Source organism: Pelodiscus sinensis, chromosome 9 (assembly GCF_049634645.1).
Source record: "Pelodiscus sinensis isolate JC-2024 chromosome 9, ASM4963464v1, whole genome shotgun sequence".
NCBI classification, from domain to species: Eukaryota; Metazoa; Chordata; order Testudines; family Trionychidae; genus Pelodiscus; species Pelodiscus sinensis.
Genome location: NC_134719.1, coordinates 26,227,652 through 26,247,393, shown reverse-complemented (window position 1 = coordinate 26,247,393; position 19,742 = coordinate 26,227,652). Strand labels below are relative to the sequence as shown.

General features: G+C 43.3%; 1 protein-coding gene across 5 annotated transcripts in view; it reads left to right on the top strand.

Annotated features, from left to right (window-relative positions):
• The first annotated feature begins 3,135 nt into the window (after positions 1-3,135).
• Positions 3,136-19,742, top strand: part of ADGRL4 (adhesion G protein-coupled receptor L4) — a 110,341-nt gene continuing 93,734 nt past the window's right edge. The window contains exons 1-2 of one of the 5 annotated variants that reach the window (XM_075936329.1): positions 3,136-3,369; positions 5,406-5,555. In XM_075936329.1, the coding sequence (XP_075792444.1) occupies positions 5,472-5,555 (84 nt within the window). In that variant the 5' untranslated portion in view covers positions 3,136-3,369; positions 5,406-5,471. The remainder of the gene's footprint in view (positions 3,370-5,405; positions 5,556-19,742) is intronic. The other 4 variants (XM_075936330.1, XM_075936331.1, XM_006136307.4 and 1 more) reach the window with 4 other exon arrangements.

Sequence of the window (19,742 nt, the reverse complement as noted above, 5' to 3'; positions counted from 1 at the left end):
CTGGAACTGAGCCAGACGCCTGCCCACCTGGCTCCTAATACACTTTAAATGAAGAGCCACAGAGGGGGTAGTTTTTATATAATCTGCAAAACCCCAGCTAGACTGCCTATTGGTATCCCAGCTCTGTTGCATGATGCTTTTTTGAAGGGTACTGGGAACTCAAATCTTTTTCATTCACTTGATTTTTAATTTTTTCTGGTGGTGTAAGTTGTCTCTGGAATGAAAAACAGAGCAATTATTTATCTGTTATGCAAGCTGACTAAGACAAAGCCGGAGGAAGTGAGAACTACCCCCATTCATCATCAGTGGGGTTTTAGCTTTGTAACCTTGTTGGCATAATCAGCATCTAAATTACCTTTCAAAAACATTGTAGGCAAATAAACTTCATACTGCAAATGCTGGAACATATCCAATTATTTCTAAGAGCACACTGGTGTCTTCCCATCAAACACACAGCTATTTATTTGAGAACTTTATAGCTTGATAGAGGATACTTTAATCTCTGTGATTATAGCGATCAAAAATCAGAATTTAAAATTTAGGAACCCTCATCTGTACATATACATATGTTCATGCCTAACTAAGGCCCTGATCCTGCTCACACAAATGGGACTATTTACCGTGCAGTCATAAATCATTTGTTTGTTTCTTTATTTGTAGGGAGGTGGTAGAGATTTTTCAGCATTGACACCCATGTCACCTTTTGACATGTAATTTTATTTAAATGCCATTTTCAAATTAGGCATGTTAAATATCTGTTAATTGAATAGTCACATAACCTCATGAATTCTTATCGGTTAGTCGACTTTTCCAAAGTCCCCGGAGGCAGGACCAGCAGCCAGCGCACTCTGGTCCCACTCACAAGGAGTCCACTACCCTTCTGCGGCTCTGCATTTAAAGCATTTTAGGAGCCGGGCTGGCAGGTAGCCCGGCTCAGTTCTAGCTCATGCTGGGTCCAGGAGCTCAAAGCCCTCCTAGACAGGGGCTGCTGCCACCCTGCGCTGCTGCCTCTGTATCAGAGGCAACAGCACAGGGTGCCAGGTGGGAGCTGGTCCACAAGAGGAGCCAGTTTAAAAAAACCAGCTCCCCTCGCAGACTGGTTGCTGCAGATACAAAGGCCGCAGGTGGCAGGATCTCCTGTCCAAGAAGGGTCTGAGCTTCTGGACCCCCAGCAGGAACTGAGCCGGGCTGCCTGCCCGCCTGTCTCCTAATACACTTTAAATGCAGAGCCACAGTGGGAATAGATCCCAGAACCGGTGTGAACCAGGACTGAGCTAGGCTGTTGGCCAGCCTGCTAAAAATTTTACTGACAGGGGAGGGCGGGCGGGGGGGAGGGAAATGTGTATAGTCTATAGCACTAATCTATAAGCTTTTGCTTATTGGTTTATCAGTTAATCGACTACACTATTACATCCCTATTTCAAATGCAAAGGGATATGTGTGTGTGCGTGCATATACCCCTAACCTTCTCTGTCAATAAACATGACTCCACACAACTATCAATTTAAGATTTTATTATATCTTGCTAATTTTTTTCAACATATTGTGAAGACTTTGACCATGAAGATTTTGAAAGTGTCTACTTTTCTCTTCTTACATAACAACCTACTCCTTATCCCTATATACTGGTAGACACTATCAGTAAATCCAGCTGGTTTAAACTCCAAAATGACTTTGAAATCTTCAATTCTAACCACAGAATCCTTCTATCATCCTCTCCATCCTTGATTAGAGCAATCTTATTCTCTGCAGAATCCAATTGACAGATGATGTAATTTTTCCAGTATTCTATTGCAAAAATAATCCACCCTCCCAGTATTAAGATCACATTCAGACATTCCTAAATCCCTAGTTCCCTGTTGCCAGCTCAGTCTGATCTGAGTTCCTCATTTCATTCTCAGTTTCCTCACCACCTTCATCTTCTGTTCTGCTCTTATCATCCATCCCCCTTGTGCTTTCTTTGCACAGCAGATGCCATTCATCAGAAGTTTCCATTCCAGCCGATGGGCCTTCTTTGATTCTAATCTCTGTGCCTGGATCAAAATAGCGCCGCAATATTGTTGGATGTGGAATAATGACAGTACCTATCCTACCTGGTACATTTCCTCTGATGGCCTGCGTTTTTGACTGGCGGCCAGAGACAAGAGACCATTTCAATATAACCTGCTATGAATTTTGAGAGAGAAAAAGGATGTCTCCTACAGAATGGTCTTCCTAATCTGAATAGGACACATGCTTTCTTTGAATGCTTAGGCTTCGATTCACGTCTGTAATTTTAAGCACATGCTAAAATCCCATTGATTCACACGCTTTGCTGACTAGGAATCAGATTATGACAATCGTTAGCAGTAAACCTGTGCCTAAATACTTCGCTGAATCAACCTTTCTGAATACTGCACAACTTTCTGCATCGGTCATATAAATCCTTAGAAATGCTGGCTCCTTCTGCTCCTGACATTCCCAGCCATGCATTTGCCTTCCTGCCTCCTTCCGCCCTGTACCCATATCTTTGTTTTCCTCACAAAGCAGAAGTCAATGGATTTCCTGTACTGTTTCTCAGGTTGTTACCCTTAAAGGGACAGCGCCTGGCAGCCATCCGGACCTCCCTCAAAATGAGAAAAGCAATAGAGACAAGAGCAGCTACGGTCAGCCAGCATCTTCACTCTAAGAGGAGTGTGAGGTTCTGAGAAGGAGCAGTCAGGGAAGGCACAAGCAGCTTCTGAGCTGCTTGCCAGCCCCTGCACTCCACTGTCTGGCCCTCCCACCCTCTGTGATTTGGCCACCATTCCCCTGTTCCAATCTGCACTGCCTTCCCTCCCTGTGTACATGCTGACTGCTACTCTCCCAGTCCTGATCTGCTCCACCCCCACTTCACTGCCTAAAACTCCCTGCCGCTGACCTTGCCTTATCTGGCCTGCAATCCCTCACCCCCACCAATTGTTGCTCCATTGCCTCACACTGACAATCTGCTTCCCCATCCCTCCCCTGCCCTCTGAGCCCCTCAAACTGCTCCTCTAGCCTACTCAACCCCTAATCTGATCCAACACCCTCCATACCACACCACTGCCTGCTTATTTCCTTGTGCTTTCACATCTGCTCCTTATCTTCCCCTGCAGATCTGTTCCTCTCCTCTACCCTCTCTACCCAGCTCCTGAATCACTAAGGAAGTTTTTCTGGGGAAATGAGGCTTAGGGCAAAGAGCAAGGTTAGGGCAGCTGCTTCACTGGGGCTTCATGTTCCTAATGGGCGTGTGCAGACAGTTTGCACATGCTCATACAATCTAAGGCAGGGCAGGTTCTTTTGTTAGACAAGGGCTCAACACCAAGCGCTGCATAGCCGCACTACCAATGAAACTGCTCCCACTCTTAGGTAGGTGATTCTCCTTCTTAAATAAGTGAGGGGCATGTGGAAGAAGGGGGCCAAAGGGGTTGGAAACATGAAACTGGGGGACAACTTTGCAAGGACTAAGCAAAGGATGGAGTCAGTGGCAGGTGAGGGGAAAGCTCATGGGTAACAGTGATTAAAGGGCTCCCAGAAGTCTAGTTAGTGCTGCTACTATGTTTAACTACCACATCTTATCAGGGTAACCCTAGCATCTCAGTGGACATAGGTATTCGCTCTCTGAATCCCTCAAGTGCTTACATTTATTTCATTCTGTGATCTGCTCTGTACAACCACAGCTATTGATTTTTCTTGGTTAGGAAGGTTCTTGGACTTCACTTCTCCCCTTTTTTGCTTCCAATATCTGAAAAACGTTCTGTAGAGTAAAAATAAATGAGTGAGAAGATGAAACTTGGTAGGAAGTGAATTAATTTTAAACAAATGTGTAATTTTTAATCTTTTGAGGTTTTCGTGAATTTCTTATATGTTCAGAAAAGCAGCTTTCCAATGAACTCTTCTGGGGCAGTGAAAGCTGTGACAATAATACTAGACTAGCAAATATTCAGTATGATATTTTGGTTGAGAGAAGAATTGCAGCAGGGAATACCAAGAAGGAGCTGTATGTTTTGTAATTTTGCGTAGGTCTTTCTAATGGTTTGTAAAGTACAAAGTCAGAAACGTTTTTTCTCTTTGGTGTTAGCTGCCTGATTTTTTTAACTATATATTTTTAACATGTCAATAAGTGTGTATAGCTTTTTGTGAACTGTTTCCTCAGTCAGCATTATCTCTGACTTTCTTTGTGTTGAAAACTAGATGCATGTATATAATGGGAAGGGGGAGTGTCTTAATTCAGGAATCCTTGGGTGAAAGAAAATAGAAGGTAGCACTGTGGGAAGACAGACATAATATTTTAAAAGATTTCCTTTAAAATAATTTGAAGGGTTTTTTAAATGATAATGCTATAAAAGCTGTCCTGTGGGAATTTAATCTTTTCTCAGATTGTAACTATGGTGTATGTTAACTAGTATTGATAGACGTGGCTTTAAAACTGATCAGGGGAACTCTCACTGGTATTTTATCTTTTTATTGTTGGGCAGTTTGGATTACATTCCTTGTACAATTCTGGATACAGAGGCAAATATCCCATTTTCAGCATGAAGGAGTAGAGAGCTTTGAAAATCTTGAAAAGGTTTTTCCCAATCCACTATGAACCTTCTTTGTTGACCACCATTTTAAATTTGTTGAATTTCAGTGGGAATAAACAGAACAGAACAATTTATCGAGTGAGATATCCCTTGTTGTTCAGTTCCAGTTTCTGCTAGTCAGAGGTTTAGGAACGCCCAGAGCATGGGATTGTGTCACCAATCATCTTGGATAATAGTCACGAGTGGGCCTATCCTCCTTGAAATTACGTAATTCATTTCTGAACCCAGTTATACTTTTGGCCTTCACAGTAACCCCTGGTAATGAATTCAACAAGTTGACTTCACATTGAGAGAAGTATTTTCTTATGTTTGTTTTAAAGCTGCTAACTATTAATTTCATTGCGTGAACCCTGGCTAAATAACACTTCTTCACTTTCTCCACGCCACTTGTGATTTTATAAGCCTCTATTATAAATAAATCATTGGAGATTGCCTATCTCCTAGAACAGACCTTGAAAGGTCATTGAGTCCTACTACTTTGAAGTAGGAATAAGAGATCCTCCGGTAAAGGGCTTTATTCCGGAGGATCGTGCCAGTCTAGACGCTCTTTTCCAGCATCTCCCCAAGCCGGAAAAAAGCGGCGGCCATGTTTATTTAAATCCCGCGGGGGATATTTAAATCCCCCGCGGATTTCCCTATTCTGACTTGCCTGCTTTGCATCCCTATTCCGTAATAGGGGCCAGTCTAGACGTAGCCACTGTGTTCACTTATGTGTCTGATTGCTGGAATGCCCCCACTTGGCTGTGTATGTCCTTCCCATATCTGATTTTAGACTTCAATGTGCATTTTAGAAACAAACATGGTTTATATTTTTTTCAGTGTTTATGTCCACTTTGCTGGACTATGGCTACACTTCTCAGAACTGCAACATGACGTGCCATAAAGATGCAGAATGTCAAGTTAAAGGTGGAGTGCAAGGCTGCTATTGCTTCTCAGGATTCACAGGAAATGGCATACATTTCTGTCATGGTAAATATATTTTACCTATGTACATTGCTACAGGACATAAAAAAATTATCTAGTACCTGTTAGTCTAAGAAATAAATTTATAACCAGGATAATACCTACATTAGCCTAAAAAACTGAAGGCCTAGCCCTGTTAATTTAAAAGAATTGTGGGCAGTGTATTTAATTGCAACTTAACAATCAACTTTCTAGCTAATATTTTAATGTAATTTATCATATTACATATTTCTTATGTTATTAGACCTGCTTTGTTGTCAGACTTTCTTCCACTTTGTCTGTCTTTTCTTTCTTAAAATAAATAGTTATATATTTTTCCCAAGCTACTTTCAATTCTTTTTCCTTCTGTCCTCTCTCCCACCCCTCTGGACTTTAACTTCCTGAAGAGGAGCTGCAAAGCGGATAGAGGGAGGCTGTTTTCAGTAGTGGCAGAACAAGCATTGTTCATCTTGAGACAGTTTTGATACCATTCCCTTTTGGAGTGTTTGGGACTCTGGTTTGATTAGCTGGAAACCCAGTGGTGGAGATCTAGGATAGATGTTAGGAAAAAATCTATTTCATTAGTGGCGAAGCACTGGAATGGGCTACCTAAAGAGCTGGCAGATTCTCTATTCTTAAAGGTTTTTAAAGCCAGGTTTGACAAAACCCTGGCTGGGATGATTTAGTTGGGATTGGTCCTGCCTTGCTCAAATGATTTGACTAGATGATCTCCTGAAGTCTTTTCCACCCTTGATATTCTATGAGTCTATGGTACAGTGATTCTCTGGCTTTTTCCACTGCTACCCACCTTAGTGCTACCAACTCGCATGATATCTGATGTTTTCCCCAAGCCCCAGTTCCTGGACCCTGTGATTATGTGAGAATCTCAAATTAAAAACAAACAAACAAAAAATGTTCTATGGAGAAAAGTTTGAAAAAGGGAACTCTAAAAACTAATAAAACAGGAGATAAAAAGAGTTCCAAATACATCTAAGCCAGCCTCATAAATTTTAATCCAATGTCATGACTTTGCCTAAGCCTAACTCTGTATTTATGAAGCTTGATTAGGCAATACTGTCACTTCCACACACTCCTTCACTCAGATCTGCTTGCACATAAGATTTAGCGACTTGACACTAATAGTAGTAACTGATAAGTCATTGTTTCCCCTTTTGCCCCAGCTTCTGGAAAGGGAAGTGTGCTGGGATTCCTAATAGGAATTTGTCCCTGGACATTCCTTGGGGACTCCATCCTTCATAGTAACCTCCAGCAATGGGTATCTGATTATTTTGATACTTACATTCCCTCACCTCTGGCCCTTTATTTGTGAGTTTCCCTTTACAATGAATAGCTGCAGTGCCTACTTCTGCCACTAGTCATAGCTATGCCCAGCTGCGCTGCTGTGACCTGATTCTTGTCCATTTTCACTGCTGCTCACTACATCCTTAATAGCAGCCATGAACATTGGCCAGAGTCTGGAGAGTGCTTCCCCTAATACACGTTGGCAAAACTCTGAGCAGAAACAAAGGCACTGGAGCTAGCTGAGAGCAGAGTAAAAAAAACATCTCTGCTCTTGGGAGCCCTTGATTCTGGTTTAGAAAGTTTCTTCATCACTCTTAAGCAGCGGTTCTCAAAGTGCAGTCCTCCGACCACCAGTGGTCCACTGCCACAGGTTCTGCAACTTGACCTCAGCCCCCCTATTCTCCACCACTGGAATAGAGGTGGCTGGAGCAGCACCGACACCGGCAAGCCATGGTTGGGATTGTCTATTTTGCCCCCTTCTCGCTCCTCTGGGGGCACTGTCACCGGGTTCCAGGTGTACCTGGCCAATGCAAGCTGGCGCAGGATTGGGTGCGTGGAGCAGTGCAAGGCTGGGGCAAGTTGTGGCTCTGAGCAGTGCTGTGGGCAGCAAGAGGCATAGCTCATCCCCCGGAAGGAGGCATTGAGGCTGGGCACCCTGCACCTGCCTGCGCGGGGAACTAGTGGGTGCCAGGTCTCTGCTGCAGTGGGAGCTGCTGGGGGTCGGGTGGGCTGCCTGTGCATAGGACTTGATTCCCAGTGGGCTCCCATAGCACCTTCTCTGGAGACTTTTGTCCCAGCAGTGGGCAAGTAAACTTTAAGCCCAATGTGGACTACAAAGGGTGAGGTGTGGGGCCCCCTGCAGCAGGGCTGCCACAGACTTGATATCAGAGCAGCACCAGGCATAGGAATGGGCTCTGAATAGGTGTGTGTGGGAGCCTGGCATGGGTTCCACTTGGTGCGCTCATGCCAGGCACCCTGCTCGCTGGACCCGCTGGCTCAGTGCAGAACGACTGAAATTGCAAATCACCAGTGGCACAAACAAGCACCATGCAGCAGTTTCTCTGCTTCCCCTGCAGCTTCTTTATGGGATGGTGGGATCTGGTGGTATTGCTATGAGACTGGGGGTCATTTCTTATTGACGAGAGCCCAGAGCTGTTTTCTCTGCCGCTTTCCACGATCCTGGTCTGGAGGGGAAGATCCAGGATTCCCTCATCTCTACCCAGCCCAGGATCCCTGCTGTGTGGGAAGCAGGCTGAGCTCCCCACCCATCTTGCTGGGAGAATGCAGCGCAATGACACACTGACTGCAGGTTTTCCCCACTGTTGCCATTAGCCAGCCACTGGGAGCAACAGGGCACAAAACCAGGTTAGCATCCCCCCTCATGCCCAGACCCCATACCCCAATCTCCCACACTCACCCTTACCCTGCCAAGACCCAGTTTGCTCCTACACCCTCCCTCCTGGCCAGACTCTGCAACCTCCTTTTCTCCTGGACCCTCCCTCCTGGCCTGACACCCTCCCCCAGCCTGATCCTGCACCCTCCCTCGTGGTCAGACACCCTCACTCATGGCCAGACACCTTATCCCAAGCCCCCTCCTGTATCCTCTCTTGTTCCAGCACCTCCCCCCCGGCCAGACACCTACACCCACCCTGCTCCTGCATCCATCCTTGCTTCTGCATCCTCCCTCCTGGCCACACACTGCACCCTCCCTTTGTCTTGCTCCCTCCCCCTGGCCAGACACTCTACTCGCAAGCCTGCTTCCACATCCTACTTCCCACCCTCACCCCCCTCCTGCACTCCACGTCCTGCCCTGATTCTGCACCCCCATCCCTATCCCACTCGCTGGCACCCCTGTCCCGCACACTGAACCTCCCATTTTTGTCCCCACCCCAGAGCCAAAGGGGGTACACCAAATCCACTAACCCCAAAATCCCAGAAAAGTAAATCTGATCTATGGGAAACCCTGAACTCAGCCATTCTCCTCATCCTAAGGGGCAGGAACACCAGAGAGGTGAGGTGTCTCAGTTGGGGGCCACATCAGTCAGTGTTGGGGGGTTTTGGAGGAGTTTTTTGCTTCTCACTTATGAAGTTGCCAACTGATTTTTCTGTGGGTCAGTGGCCCACAACCCAAAAAAGGCTCCCATAAATAAAGAAAACATTGAAATCTTTTGTGTTGGACATAAATTACGATTTTACTTTATTTAAAATGAAGTTTGATAAACTAGTATGAGAACGTTAAAATGCTTAATCTCTTTAATAATTTAAATTAAACTATTCACCTTAGCTGCAGCACTAGCAAAATGGTTCAGGGGTAATTATGTAATTAACAGTGAGTTTCCATTAACAACTGGTAGTCTGCAGAATGGTTTGCATTGAGCCAGGTGGTCTATGAGCCAAAAAGCTTGAGAACCACTGATGTGAAGGCTAGAAATTTACTTTCTTTTTATGAAAGCAAAGAATTTGGAGGTGCTTGTCTGGGAACTCTGCCTCCCTTACATGTGTCTAAGGAACATTTAGGTATAAGTAACTGATAAATTAATGAAAAATTGTGACAAAAACCCCAGGTCACCTGAATCCCAGTCCAGTACTCTATCCATTAGATCAGTTAGTTGAATGTTCAACGCATGTTGGCAGAATAAAGACCTATATATGTGAATAATTATTCGATGAAAAAAAACCAAGAATGTCAATTAATATTATTTGCAACTTCCATTTCCTTTTATCTCATTATTGTATCACTTTGATATTTATCCAGCGAGGAGCAATTATGAGACACTGATTTAATTTACAGCAAAAATCACTGTCTCCTCTTTCCCTATCGTACCTCCCCAAGATCTGAAGTGTTTCAAATGTTTATATTTTGTTTGTTTAAAAAAAATCCCCCCTCCAAAGACATAGAGACACTTACTGGTTAGCATTTAAACAGCTGCAGTTTAAGACCAAAGTCTCAGTCATTCCCAAAGTTTCAGGATTGATTAGCTATATAGTGTTATACTAAGTGTCAGGAAGCTGAATCCTTCATACCAAAGTCCTATAACTTTCAAACAAGCTTCTAGACAAATTCACGGTGCTTCACAGTGAAATCAAGACTGTTAGGCATGTCGACACAACAAAGCATGTGGCTTGCCTAGCACCAGATAATGTAGGCTTGTGGGTCTTGGGCTGCAGGGCTGTTCCATTGCAATACAAACTTTCAGTCTTGAGCTCTGGGATTCTCCCACTGCATGGTCTTATTGCCTGGGCTCCAGCCCATGCTGGAAAATCTACAGAGAAATGAAACACCCCCGTAGCTAAGCCCAGTAGCACTGAAGTCAGCTGGCATTGACGTTTTCTTTGCTGTGTAGATGTACATTAGAGGCCTCAATTAGGTGAGACCAACAGTTTCTATAACAAACTACAGTAATCTTCCGATAATCCGGCACCTTTAGGACCCAGGGGGTGCCGGACTATCAGCTATGCTGGACTATCAGAAGGGGGGGCTATGAGGGGTCTGGAGTGGGGTGGGAGGGGATGCCACCCCAGACCCCTTATAGCCCCCCCTTACGATAGTCCGGCTCTGCCCCAGGCGTCCCTGATTCAGCTGCTGCTCGTCAGTTTCAGCAGCAGCTGAATAGGGATTGCCTGCAATAGAACAGCTGGGGTGCTGGTGGGTTGGTCCCACAGCGGCAAGGGGCGGCGCTACGGCACCAACCCAGCAGCACTCCAGCTGCTCTTGGGGACACCTGGGACAGAGCAGCTGGGGTACTGCCCGGTTGGTCCCGTAACGCTGCCCCTAGGGGCTGCGGGACCAACCCGGCAGCACCCCAGCTGCTCTTGGGGACGCCTGGGACAGAGCAGCTGGGGTACTGCCCGGTTGGTCCCGTAACGCTGCCCCTAGGGGCTGCGGGACCAACCCGGCAGCACCCCAGCTGCTCTTGGGGACGCCTGGGGCAGAGCAGCTGGAGTGCTGCCGGGTTGGTCCCGCAGCGCCAAAGGACGGCACTGCGGGACCAACCCGGCAGGACCCCAGCTGCTCTGCCCCGGGGTCCCCGATTCAGCCGCTGCTGAAACAGATCAGCGGCTGATTCCAGGAAGCCCGGGGCAGAGCTGCTCTGCCCCAGGCTTCCTGGAATCAGCCGCTAGTCAGTTTCAGCAGCGGCTGACTTGGGGACCTCTGGGGCAGAGCAGCTGGGGTGCTGCCGGGTTGGTCCCGCAGCGCCGAGGGGCGGCACTACGGGACCAACCCCAGCACCCCAGCTGCTCTGCCCCAGGCGTCCGGATTCAGCCTGCTGGTGAAACTGACGCTGCTGGTCAGTTTCAGCAGTGGCTGAATCCCGACGCCTGGGGCAAAGCAGCTGGGGTCCTGCCGGGTTGGTCCCGCAGCGCCGTCCTTTGGCGCTGCAGGACCAACCCGGCAGCACCCCAGCTGCTCTGCTCCCGGCTTCCCCGATTCAGCTGCTGGTCAGTTTCAGCAGCAGCTGAATGGGGGAAGCCTGTCCGGCTGCCCCAGCACTTCCGGGTTCCTGATGGTGCCGGACCATCAGGAGTCCCGGAGCATTGGATGCTGGACTAATAGAGTTTTACTGTACCTCTAAAAACCAAAGTCACTTACCTTCCAACTTAATAGAATAGTTCATATGTGCGATATTTTTCCTAAAAGAGAGGCTTTGTTGTGCAGAACACTGTTAATACGATATGTTTTCTTCTAATAGCATCATGTTCACTCCAATTTTAATTGGATAAGCTCTAAAAAGGATAAAAATATAGTCAGGCTACATCCCATTATAATTAGGTTAAAGCTTAAAAAAAGTAGAGTGAAGCTGCAGTTATTTAGATGTATTAGATCTTGTTGTTCTAGAGAGGGCATGAATCACATGTTTCTACTCTTCCAAGGAAAGCTACACATTCCTCTTCAATTAATAATTTTAGGCTTTTATGATGATAATTCAGTCACCTTCAAAGCAGACCATCAATCATGTGTTAACATAAGCATTTTTTCTAAATAGTGCATATAATGCCATTATGTAAGAATTTTAGCCCTTTTTGTTATTTAGAAAGGTTGTAACAGTCATAATTACTGTCATTGACATGAATAACGTTTCACAGCATAGGCCTATCTTCTTCTCTGCATTGCACCTTTCTGTTGATAACCAACCAAACCACAGTAGCTGTTTCTTTTGAAAAGGAAGCTCAAGCTCCATTTTTGTCTTCATGATTTTCTCTCTGTAAAATGCTTTTAGCATCAAAACATATCCGTTGTCACTTTAATTCCAAGTAAGTTTATATAAAACTGTCTATTTTTATTTAAAGGGGGACAGTCAATTATTTCTAAGTGGTTTTAATTTGTCTCTTTACTCTCAGTTGCTTGTAACACCTTCTCGGTACTTGTAAAAATTATTTCCCTGTCAACTCTGTCTTTTCAATGTGATACATTTAGACATTTCCCTCTGAGTTTATTGTGGAGCACAAGGCAATATAGTCTTGTTACACTTACTTACTAGCACTATCATTGATCAATCAGGAAGCACTGATGTCAACATACCTTAGGGAATGGGCTTTGTTAGTTAACTTGGCCTCTGTTTGCCAGCTGGCTAAGTGTCTCTAGAGTACACAAGCGTATTAGACTCACTGTGTCTATATAGAGATACACATATGTATGAATTTAATTTCCTAATGTCAAAATCATGCACTTTAAAATAATTATCCTTTTAGAACCATGTGGTCTTTTTTCAACCAGATTTCAGTTATTTTCAATTAGGTCATGTTTTGGAGCTTCTGAAATCATGGTTTCATTCAGTCCTGGAAACAGTTACATATATGCATAATCCCATTGTTTTCAGTGGGAATATGTGCCGGAGTGAACATAGCTGTGGGATTGACTGGATATTAGGATTAAAATTTACCCTGTGATAAATTCTAGCTTCATGTAAGCCTCCAGAAAGATATAGATGAATCACTTCATTGTTGCAAAATAATCTCACATTTCTCTTATTTCTTGTAAAATATCTATGGCTCTATCTCTATATTTATAATATGGCACAAAGAGTATGACCTTATAGAATTTAACTGTTTTCCTTCTAGGGTTCAGTTTGGAACAGGACATGTATAATAGTAGTAGTTGTTGTTGCATATTTTGAATATAATGCATGTGGTTTTAGTTGCATTTTTCCTTACATCTGTAGTTGAACTTGCACAGCTAACTTAAAGGTAAAACATGAAGATATCATTAAGGTAAACACATAACCAAATAGTACTGATTTACCAGAGAATTAACTTCCTTTCCTGCAAGATTTCTGTGGATTTTGTACAAATAAATAGACTATATCTGCCACTTTCATAAATCCTTTTCTTTATGTATAAAAGGACAAGCTCCCAAATCTTTACAAGCTCATGAGAACACAATTGGCCATGTAAATTACCTGTTGCTTTTATCCTGATTTCCTCCATTCCTAAAAACTTCCAGGCCTTTGGAAAAAAGCAGAGTGCAGAAATGAAGTTTAATGGAAGTTAACCTTTTATTTTTAAAACAGAGAAAAATGGGCTGACACCATATAAGGTTTCTTGAGCAGCTCTATCATTTCAGCACTGGCTTTCTCTTGCATGCTGACTGCCAATTTGCTGCTTTGTTGGCACACTGCAGAAAATTAAAGTAAACAGTGTGATCACCATGTTTACTTTAACTTTCTAAAATATGGCAGGAAAATGAAGCAGTGCTGTTTATTCCAAGGAGTCAGGCAGGAAAAATAGGAACACACTATCCACCTCTCCTCCCCCCATATGTCCTTGTAAATGTCCATGAAAATTAGCCTTCTAAAGATTAATAAATCTTATTTGTAAAGTAGATGAAGGTTTTTCACACACCATGAGTAGGAAATGATGTCATCACGACAACTTTAAACTTTAGTAAGACACAGGACTCAGAAAAGCTATCATGTCTCTGTCTCCAATATGCAACAGAGTAATATTTATCAGTTTTCTAGAATCACAGTCTGTGTAAAGTAATATTTATACCAACATACAGAAGCCCTGCTAGATTGTTGGTAATTTACCTGAATTCAGCTAAATTGAAAAGCCTTCTGGAAATCCTCATGTAGACATATTATAAATGTATCTTGTTTTATTGAGACACACAGTGCTGGCTTTATGGCCTTAGCCAACTCTGAAGATGATCTCTCCTTTGAGACACCAGGTTATCATCCTAATGTGATGTTGTTATATTCCACCATCCAGGCTTCACTGCAGTCACTGAATTCATTTTGATTCATCAGTGACTCTATGGCCAACTAGTGGTATACTTTAGGTGAACGGTTTCCAGAGAGATTTTTCCTTATGCAGTGACATGACCCTATAAAATCACTGTCTCTAGTCATTTTATTCTATAAAGAGATGGTCTTTAGCAGCAAACAGTCTAATCTAAATGCTGGTACAGCTAAGGATATTTTTGTTGCTAGCAACAGATACACATCATGAAATGTCACAAAGCGTTTCCATCTGTGTTTACCAAAAAAGCCTAAAACCACTGACATAAAGGATCCAGTCCACCCACTTCTTAGTCCATTTCACTGGTATCAGTGCATAGTGTGGAGGAGCTGGGAGACAACAGATGTTAATCAGACATAGGCTCAATCCAGCGTAATGGGCCAGTAAAAAGTATTATAGATCAGACTCAATCATATAATGGCTCCTTCTGGCCTTGAAAAAAAACCCTCTTTTTCGAAAGCTCAAAAACTGTTTTTTTCGAAATAACCATGTCTAGATGGCACTTTCACTTGCAAAATACCCTTTTTTGAAAAAGCACTGTGATGCAATTATGCAAATGAAGCGTGGGATATTTAAATCTCCGCTTTATTTGCACTTTCGATTTGCCTAATTTACATCCCTCTTTCGACAGAGGGATATAGTCTAGACATACCTTTAGTGTACTCATCCTGGATCCCCAGCAGCAATGTATGTACCCCTAACCTCTGTGAGCCCGTGTGTTGCCCTGGGTAGGTCATCATTTGGGTGTAGGTCAAATCTTTCTAATCCGGCACCCTCAGGACCTGACTGGTGCCGAACCAGAGAATTTGTTGAATCACAGGAGGTCAATATTATCTAGCAAGCATTACCACTTCCACTGCTCACTGGGCTTTTAGAAGACACTTAGGGCTAACTAACAACACAGAGCACTGAGAGCCAGGACTAGTGGCAGTATACAAGCTTAATGGGAACGCGAGAAACTTGGCCACAGCCATGGTAAGTAGACATCCTGCTAACTAAAATCATGCCAGACCACGGATTTTGCCAGACCAGAGAGTGCCTGACTAGAGAGGTTAAACCTGTATTACACCTCCCCATCATTGTCATAGCAGATAAGGCTTTCTTAGCTATAAGTAAGATGAAAGTGAAGTCAAGTTCCAAGACTGCAAACTGTTCCTCACATGAGTAATTTTGCTGAAGCCAATGGACAAGGATTGCTCACTTGAGTAGGAGTTTGCAGTATCAAGTGCCCAGTCTGCTGTTCATGAAGATCTGAAGCCACGAAAAATTTGGTAGCTGCACATTGTACTCAGACCTTAGCTTTTATTGAAAGCAATTTTTTTCTTTGCTTTAATATTGACTGACTTTGCCATTCATATTATTATATGGGGTTACATGAGTCAGGGAGAAGAGGCTAGCTGAGTGAAGTATGCGCACAGTCATGTGAATAAGGTGGTATACCGTATAAGGATATGGGTTAAAATTGTCTTTGTGCTTCTATTAAAATTCTGTTCTTTATGTAGCAGATAATGTAAGGGACCTAGTGGAATTTTTCTGACCTAGTCTTTCAGCTCAAAAGGCTGGAAGGTCTAACCCTAAGCACAGCTCTGCAACATGGAGTTGTGAAGGCTTCCCAAATGGTGACGAGCACTTTAACTCCTGTGACCAGTCCTGTGTCAACAGCAAGTTTCAATAGCAAACTTGAGACATACTGAGCATGATCAGAACATTCTGCAAGAATGCCAGAATAGCTGGGCCAAATCTATTTCTGCCTTCCAGACAAAGGGCAATCGTAGGCATGGTGCTGATTTATGCAATCACAAATTCTTCTGAAGCATTTCTGTGTATGATGCATCACAGAGACTTTGTTTTGCACAGGAGTGAGCCCGATATTATTGGTTTCTCTTTAAAGAAAATACATGATTCTAGATGAACAATATAAAATCTGAAGAAATAAACAGAGGATAGAAAAAAACTCATTTGGTGAAATGTTTCATGCCTCTTCTTGGTTTTATTAAAGACTGCCTCTGATCTTGAGTATGCTATCCAACATCACAGTTTCATTTTCCCAACTATGACATGGAATAATCATACTTCCCTTCCCAAGGGGCTGTGTGAGGCTTTTTTATTAATAATTATAACATGCAGTCCTTTGATGGAAGATGCTGTATTTACCTATCTGAAAGACCAACACTTTAAATGACAGATTGTCTAGTGGTGCCTTATTTAAGGTGATGCTGTCAGGGCTGAGATGTCCAAAATGTTACCCACTGCATAAAACCTGATTTTTCAAATGTATTTATTAATTTCTATTTCTGCTTGCACACAATTCTTTCTCCCTCCCCCATCCAAATGCGGTATCAGCCATCCCATAGCAAACATAATCTTAACATCCTAGGTGCCTGGCTAGAGAGGATATGCTGCGATCATTGCAGATATGGATGTGCATGAGATGTGAGTGGCACTCACATTGTACCTACACATCCTTACTGACCATGTTCTTGTAAACCGACAGGATGAGATAACTAAGGAGTCACGTTAATTTTAATCTCATGCTATCTCACAAGAACAGAGCTGTCAGGGAAGCAGAAGAACATTGGAATGTGCATAGCCTCATGAGGTATCCCAACAAAGATGCCTGCCAGGATCTTAAAATTTTGTTCAGTGTATGTCATCTAGCAGATTGCATGAGGATTTTATTATTAATGAGATTATGGTTAATTCTTTCAGGATAAGCCACATATCTGAAAGGATCCAGATGATAGATTGAAAAGAACCAAGTGCATATATCTGTTCTCATACAAATGGGCAGAATGGTACAGTGGATCGAGCATGGAATCAGTCACTGGATCTGGTCCTTTTCTTGGCTCTGCCACTGAGTTGCTGGTTGATCTTTGACAAATCGGTTCGCCTTTTTGTGTTTCACTTACCCTATATGTAAACTGAAGATAATATTACTGTGCCATTCTGGTGAGGATACTCAAAACTGTCAGTCACTGTGTTGTCTTAGCTGAGAACTCACACTGTAATTCAATGTAACAGCATTGTGAGGTTTTACAGTTAAACTAAGAATAAGTTTATTAACAAAGAACGGAAATGTAAATGATATGAAGAAAGAGAGAAGAGAGATAGTCATGGTTACAAACAAAACACATTTTCTAGTGACTAAACTTAATTTTATCAAGTTACGATCTTTGCCTAGGCAGTCTTCTTACTTATGTCAATTTAGCAGCACTCTTCTCCCTCCTAGCAAGGCGATCCAACTTTCCAGGCCCAAAAGATGCTATTTCCCATCTTCCCTAAGCGAAGGATTCCTTAAATGTCTTTTTGCTGCCCTAATATTACCACAATTCCATTATCTCTGCCTCAAGGGCTGGCAGGTTTTTCTGGGATGCAGACTTTGTCCCTCAGCATGATCCTTAAACTCTTTTCTTCCTGTTGTTAGCCCAATGGCATTGCTTACTTTATATGTAAATATGTGTTAATTGCCCTCTGTCATCAGTCCAGTCAGAAAGGAGAATCTACATTCCTTTGTCTGGAGGTATGTCTATACTACAGAACTATGTCGGAAAAACTGCTATTTCTCTGACAAAACCTGAGTAACGTCCATACTGCAATCACAATCTTTCAAAAGTAAATTGAAAGAGGGTTTTTTTCTGGCGTTGGTAATCTTCTTTCTATGAGGAAGTAGCCTTTTTCTGAAAGAGCTCTTTCGGAAAAAGGTGTGTGTGTACGGCAAAGAGGGAGTTCTTTCATAGAATCATAGAATACTAGAACTGGAAAGTCCCTCATGGCAGGACCAGTACTGTCTAGACCATCCCGGATAGACATTTATCTAACCTACACTTAAATATCTCTACAGATGGAGATTCCACAACCACCCTAGGCAATTTATTTCAGTGTTAACCACCCTGACAGTTAGGAACTTTTTCCCAATGTCCAACCTAAACCTCCTTTGCTGCAGTTTAAGTCCATTGCATTTTGTTCTGTCCTCAAAGGCCAGGAAGAACAAGTTTTCTCCCTCCTTCTTGTGACACCCTTTTAGATACCTGAAAACAGCTATCACGTCCCCTCTCGGTCTTTTCTTTTCCAAACTAAACAAGCCCAGTTCTTTCAGTCTGTTTTCATAGGTCATGTTCTCTAGACCTTTAATCATTCTTGTTACTCTTCTCTGGATCTTCTCCAATTTCTCCACATCTTTCTTGAAATGTGGCACCCAGAACTGGACACAACTGAGGCCTAATCAGCACAGAGTAGAGCGGAAGAATGACTTCTCATGTCTTGCTCACAACACACCTGTTAATGCATCCTAGAATCATGTTTGCTTTTTTTGCAACAATGTCACACTGTTGACTCATATTTAGCTTGTGGTCCACTATAACCCCTAGATCCCTTTCTGCCATACTCCTTCCTAGCCAGTCGCTTCCCATTCTTCTTTCGAAAGAAGAGGAAAGAGGAAAAAGCACAAGTGCCCTGGTGGCCATTTTGCCAATAGTAATCACAGCTTACAGGTGAGATAGCATCCATTCAGTGTGGACGCTATCTCTCGAAAAAGCAAATCGCTTTTTCGACGCACTTTTGCAGTGTGGATGCTCTCTTTTGGAAGAAATTTTTTTTTAAGATCTCTTCTGGAAAAGCTTCTTCTGAAAGAAGCCTGCAGTCTAGACGTAGCCTACGGTAGGCTTAATGGATGCACTGCCTCTCAACCACATTTGAAGAACATATTTCTAGCACACATATATAACTCCTTGTATGCAACAAATACACATTGCTCAATGATTTTTGGGACCAATATGTCACCAGTTTACATATGATCCTTTACAAGACACCTTTTGAATACATATTATGACAAGAGAGTGCTGAACAGTGATTGTGTCTGGCCTGATATAAGTTACAGTATGTTGGGTACTCCTCCAGTTGGCATTAAAGGCACCTAGGATCACAATTCCCCACTTCTGAAAAAGCACTTTGAGATCTAGGAATGAGAAGCAGTATTCAAGCACTAAGTAATTGTAGCGCCCCCTCTCCACCTGATTACCTTCTTTTAGAGACAATCTCCTTTCAGGTTCGGATGGATAGGTCTGGGTTCTTCTGGATCCCGCCACCTACTCAATTTTATTCTTTCTGATTGATGTACTTGGCGGTGCCTCCACCCCCCTCACTCCTTCCTAGCAGGGTTGCCAGGGCAGCTTGGGAGGAAAATTCTAGCCCAGGATAATCCCCACGTATTCGTCAGATAGTTGGAGACTCCCAGAAAATAACACAAACACATACACTATAATAAACACAATTATATTAAACAGGAGACAATTATAACAGAACAGGGTAAAACATTATTTTTAGGGTCACCGGTGCCCTGCAACTGTGAAGTTAGTGTCCCGTTGGTACGCGTACTTTGTTGGGGCCCTTGATGACTGTTGACCACACAATCCTTCTCTGCAGTGGTTTAGTAGTGGGGCTGACTAGGTCCAGTACAGCCCAAAGGACTCACAAATGGGAGAAGGCAGCAAATCCCTCCACAGTTTAATAGGCTGCAGGTAATAAAATCCCCAAACAAATTCCCTGACTTACTAACTAAAAATTGGTGCACTCACACACTCCATGAATGAGCCTCAGGTTGAGAGATGACTCAGTCTCTGCAAAGGGGCTGCTCTCTTCTCACAGGGGTCCTCTTCAAGCAGGAACCAGGCTGCT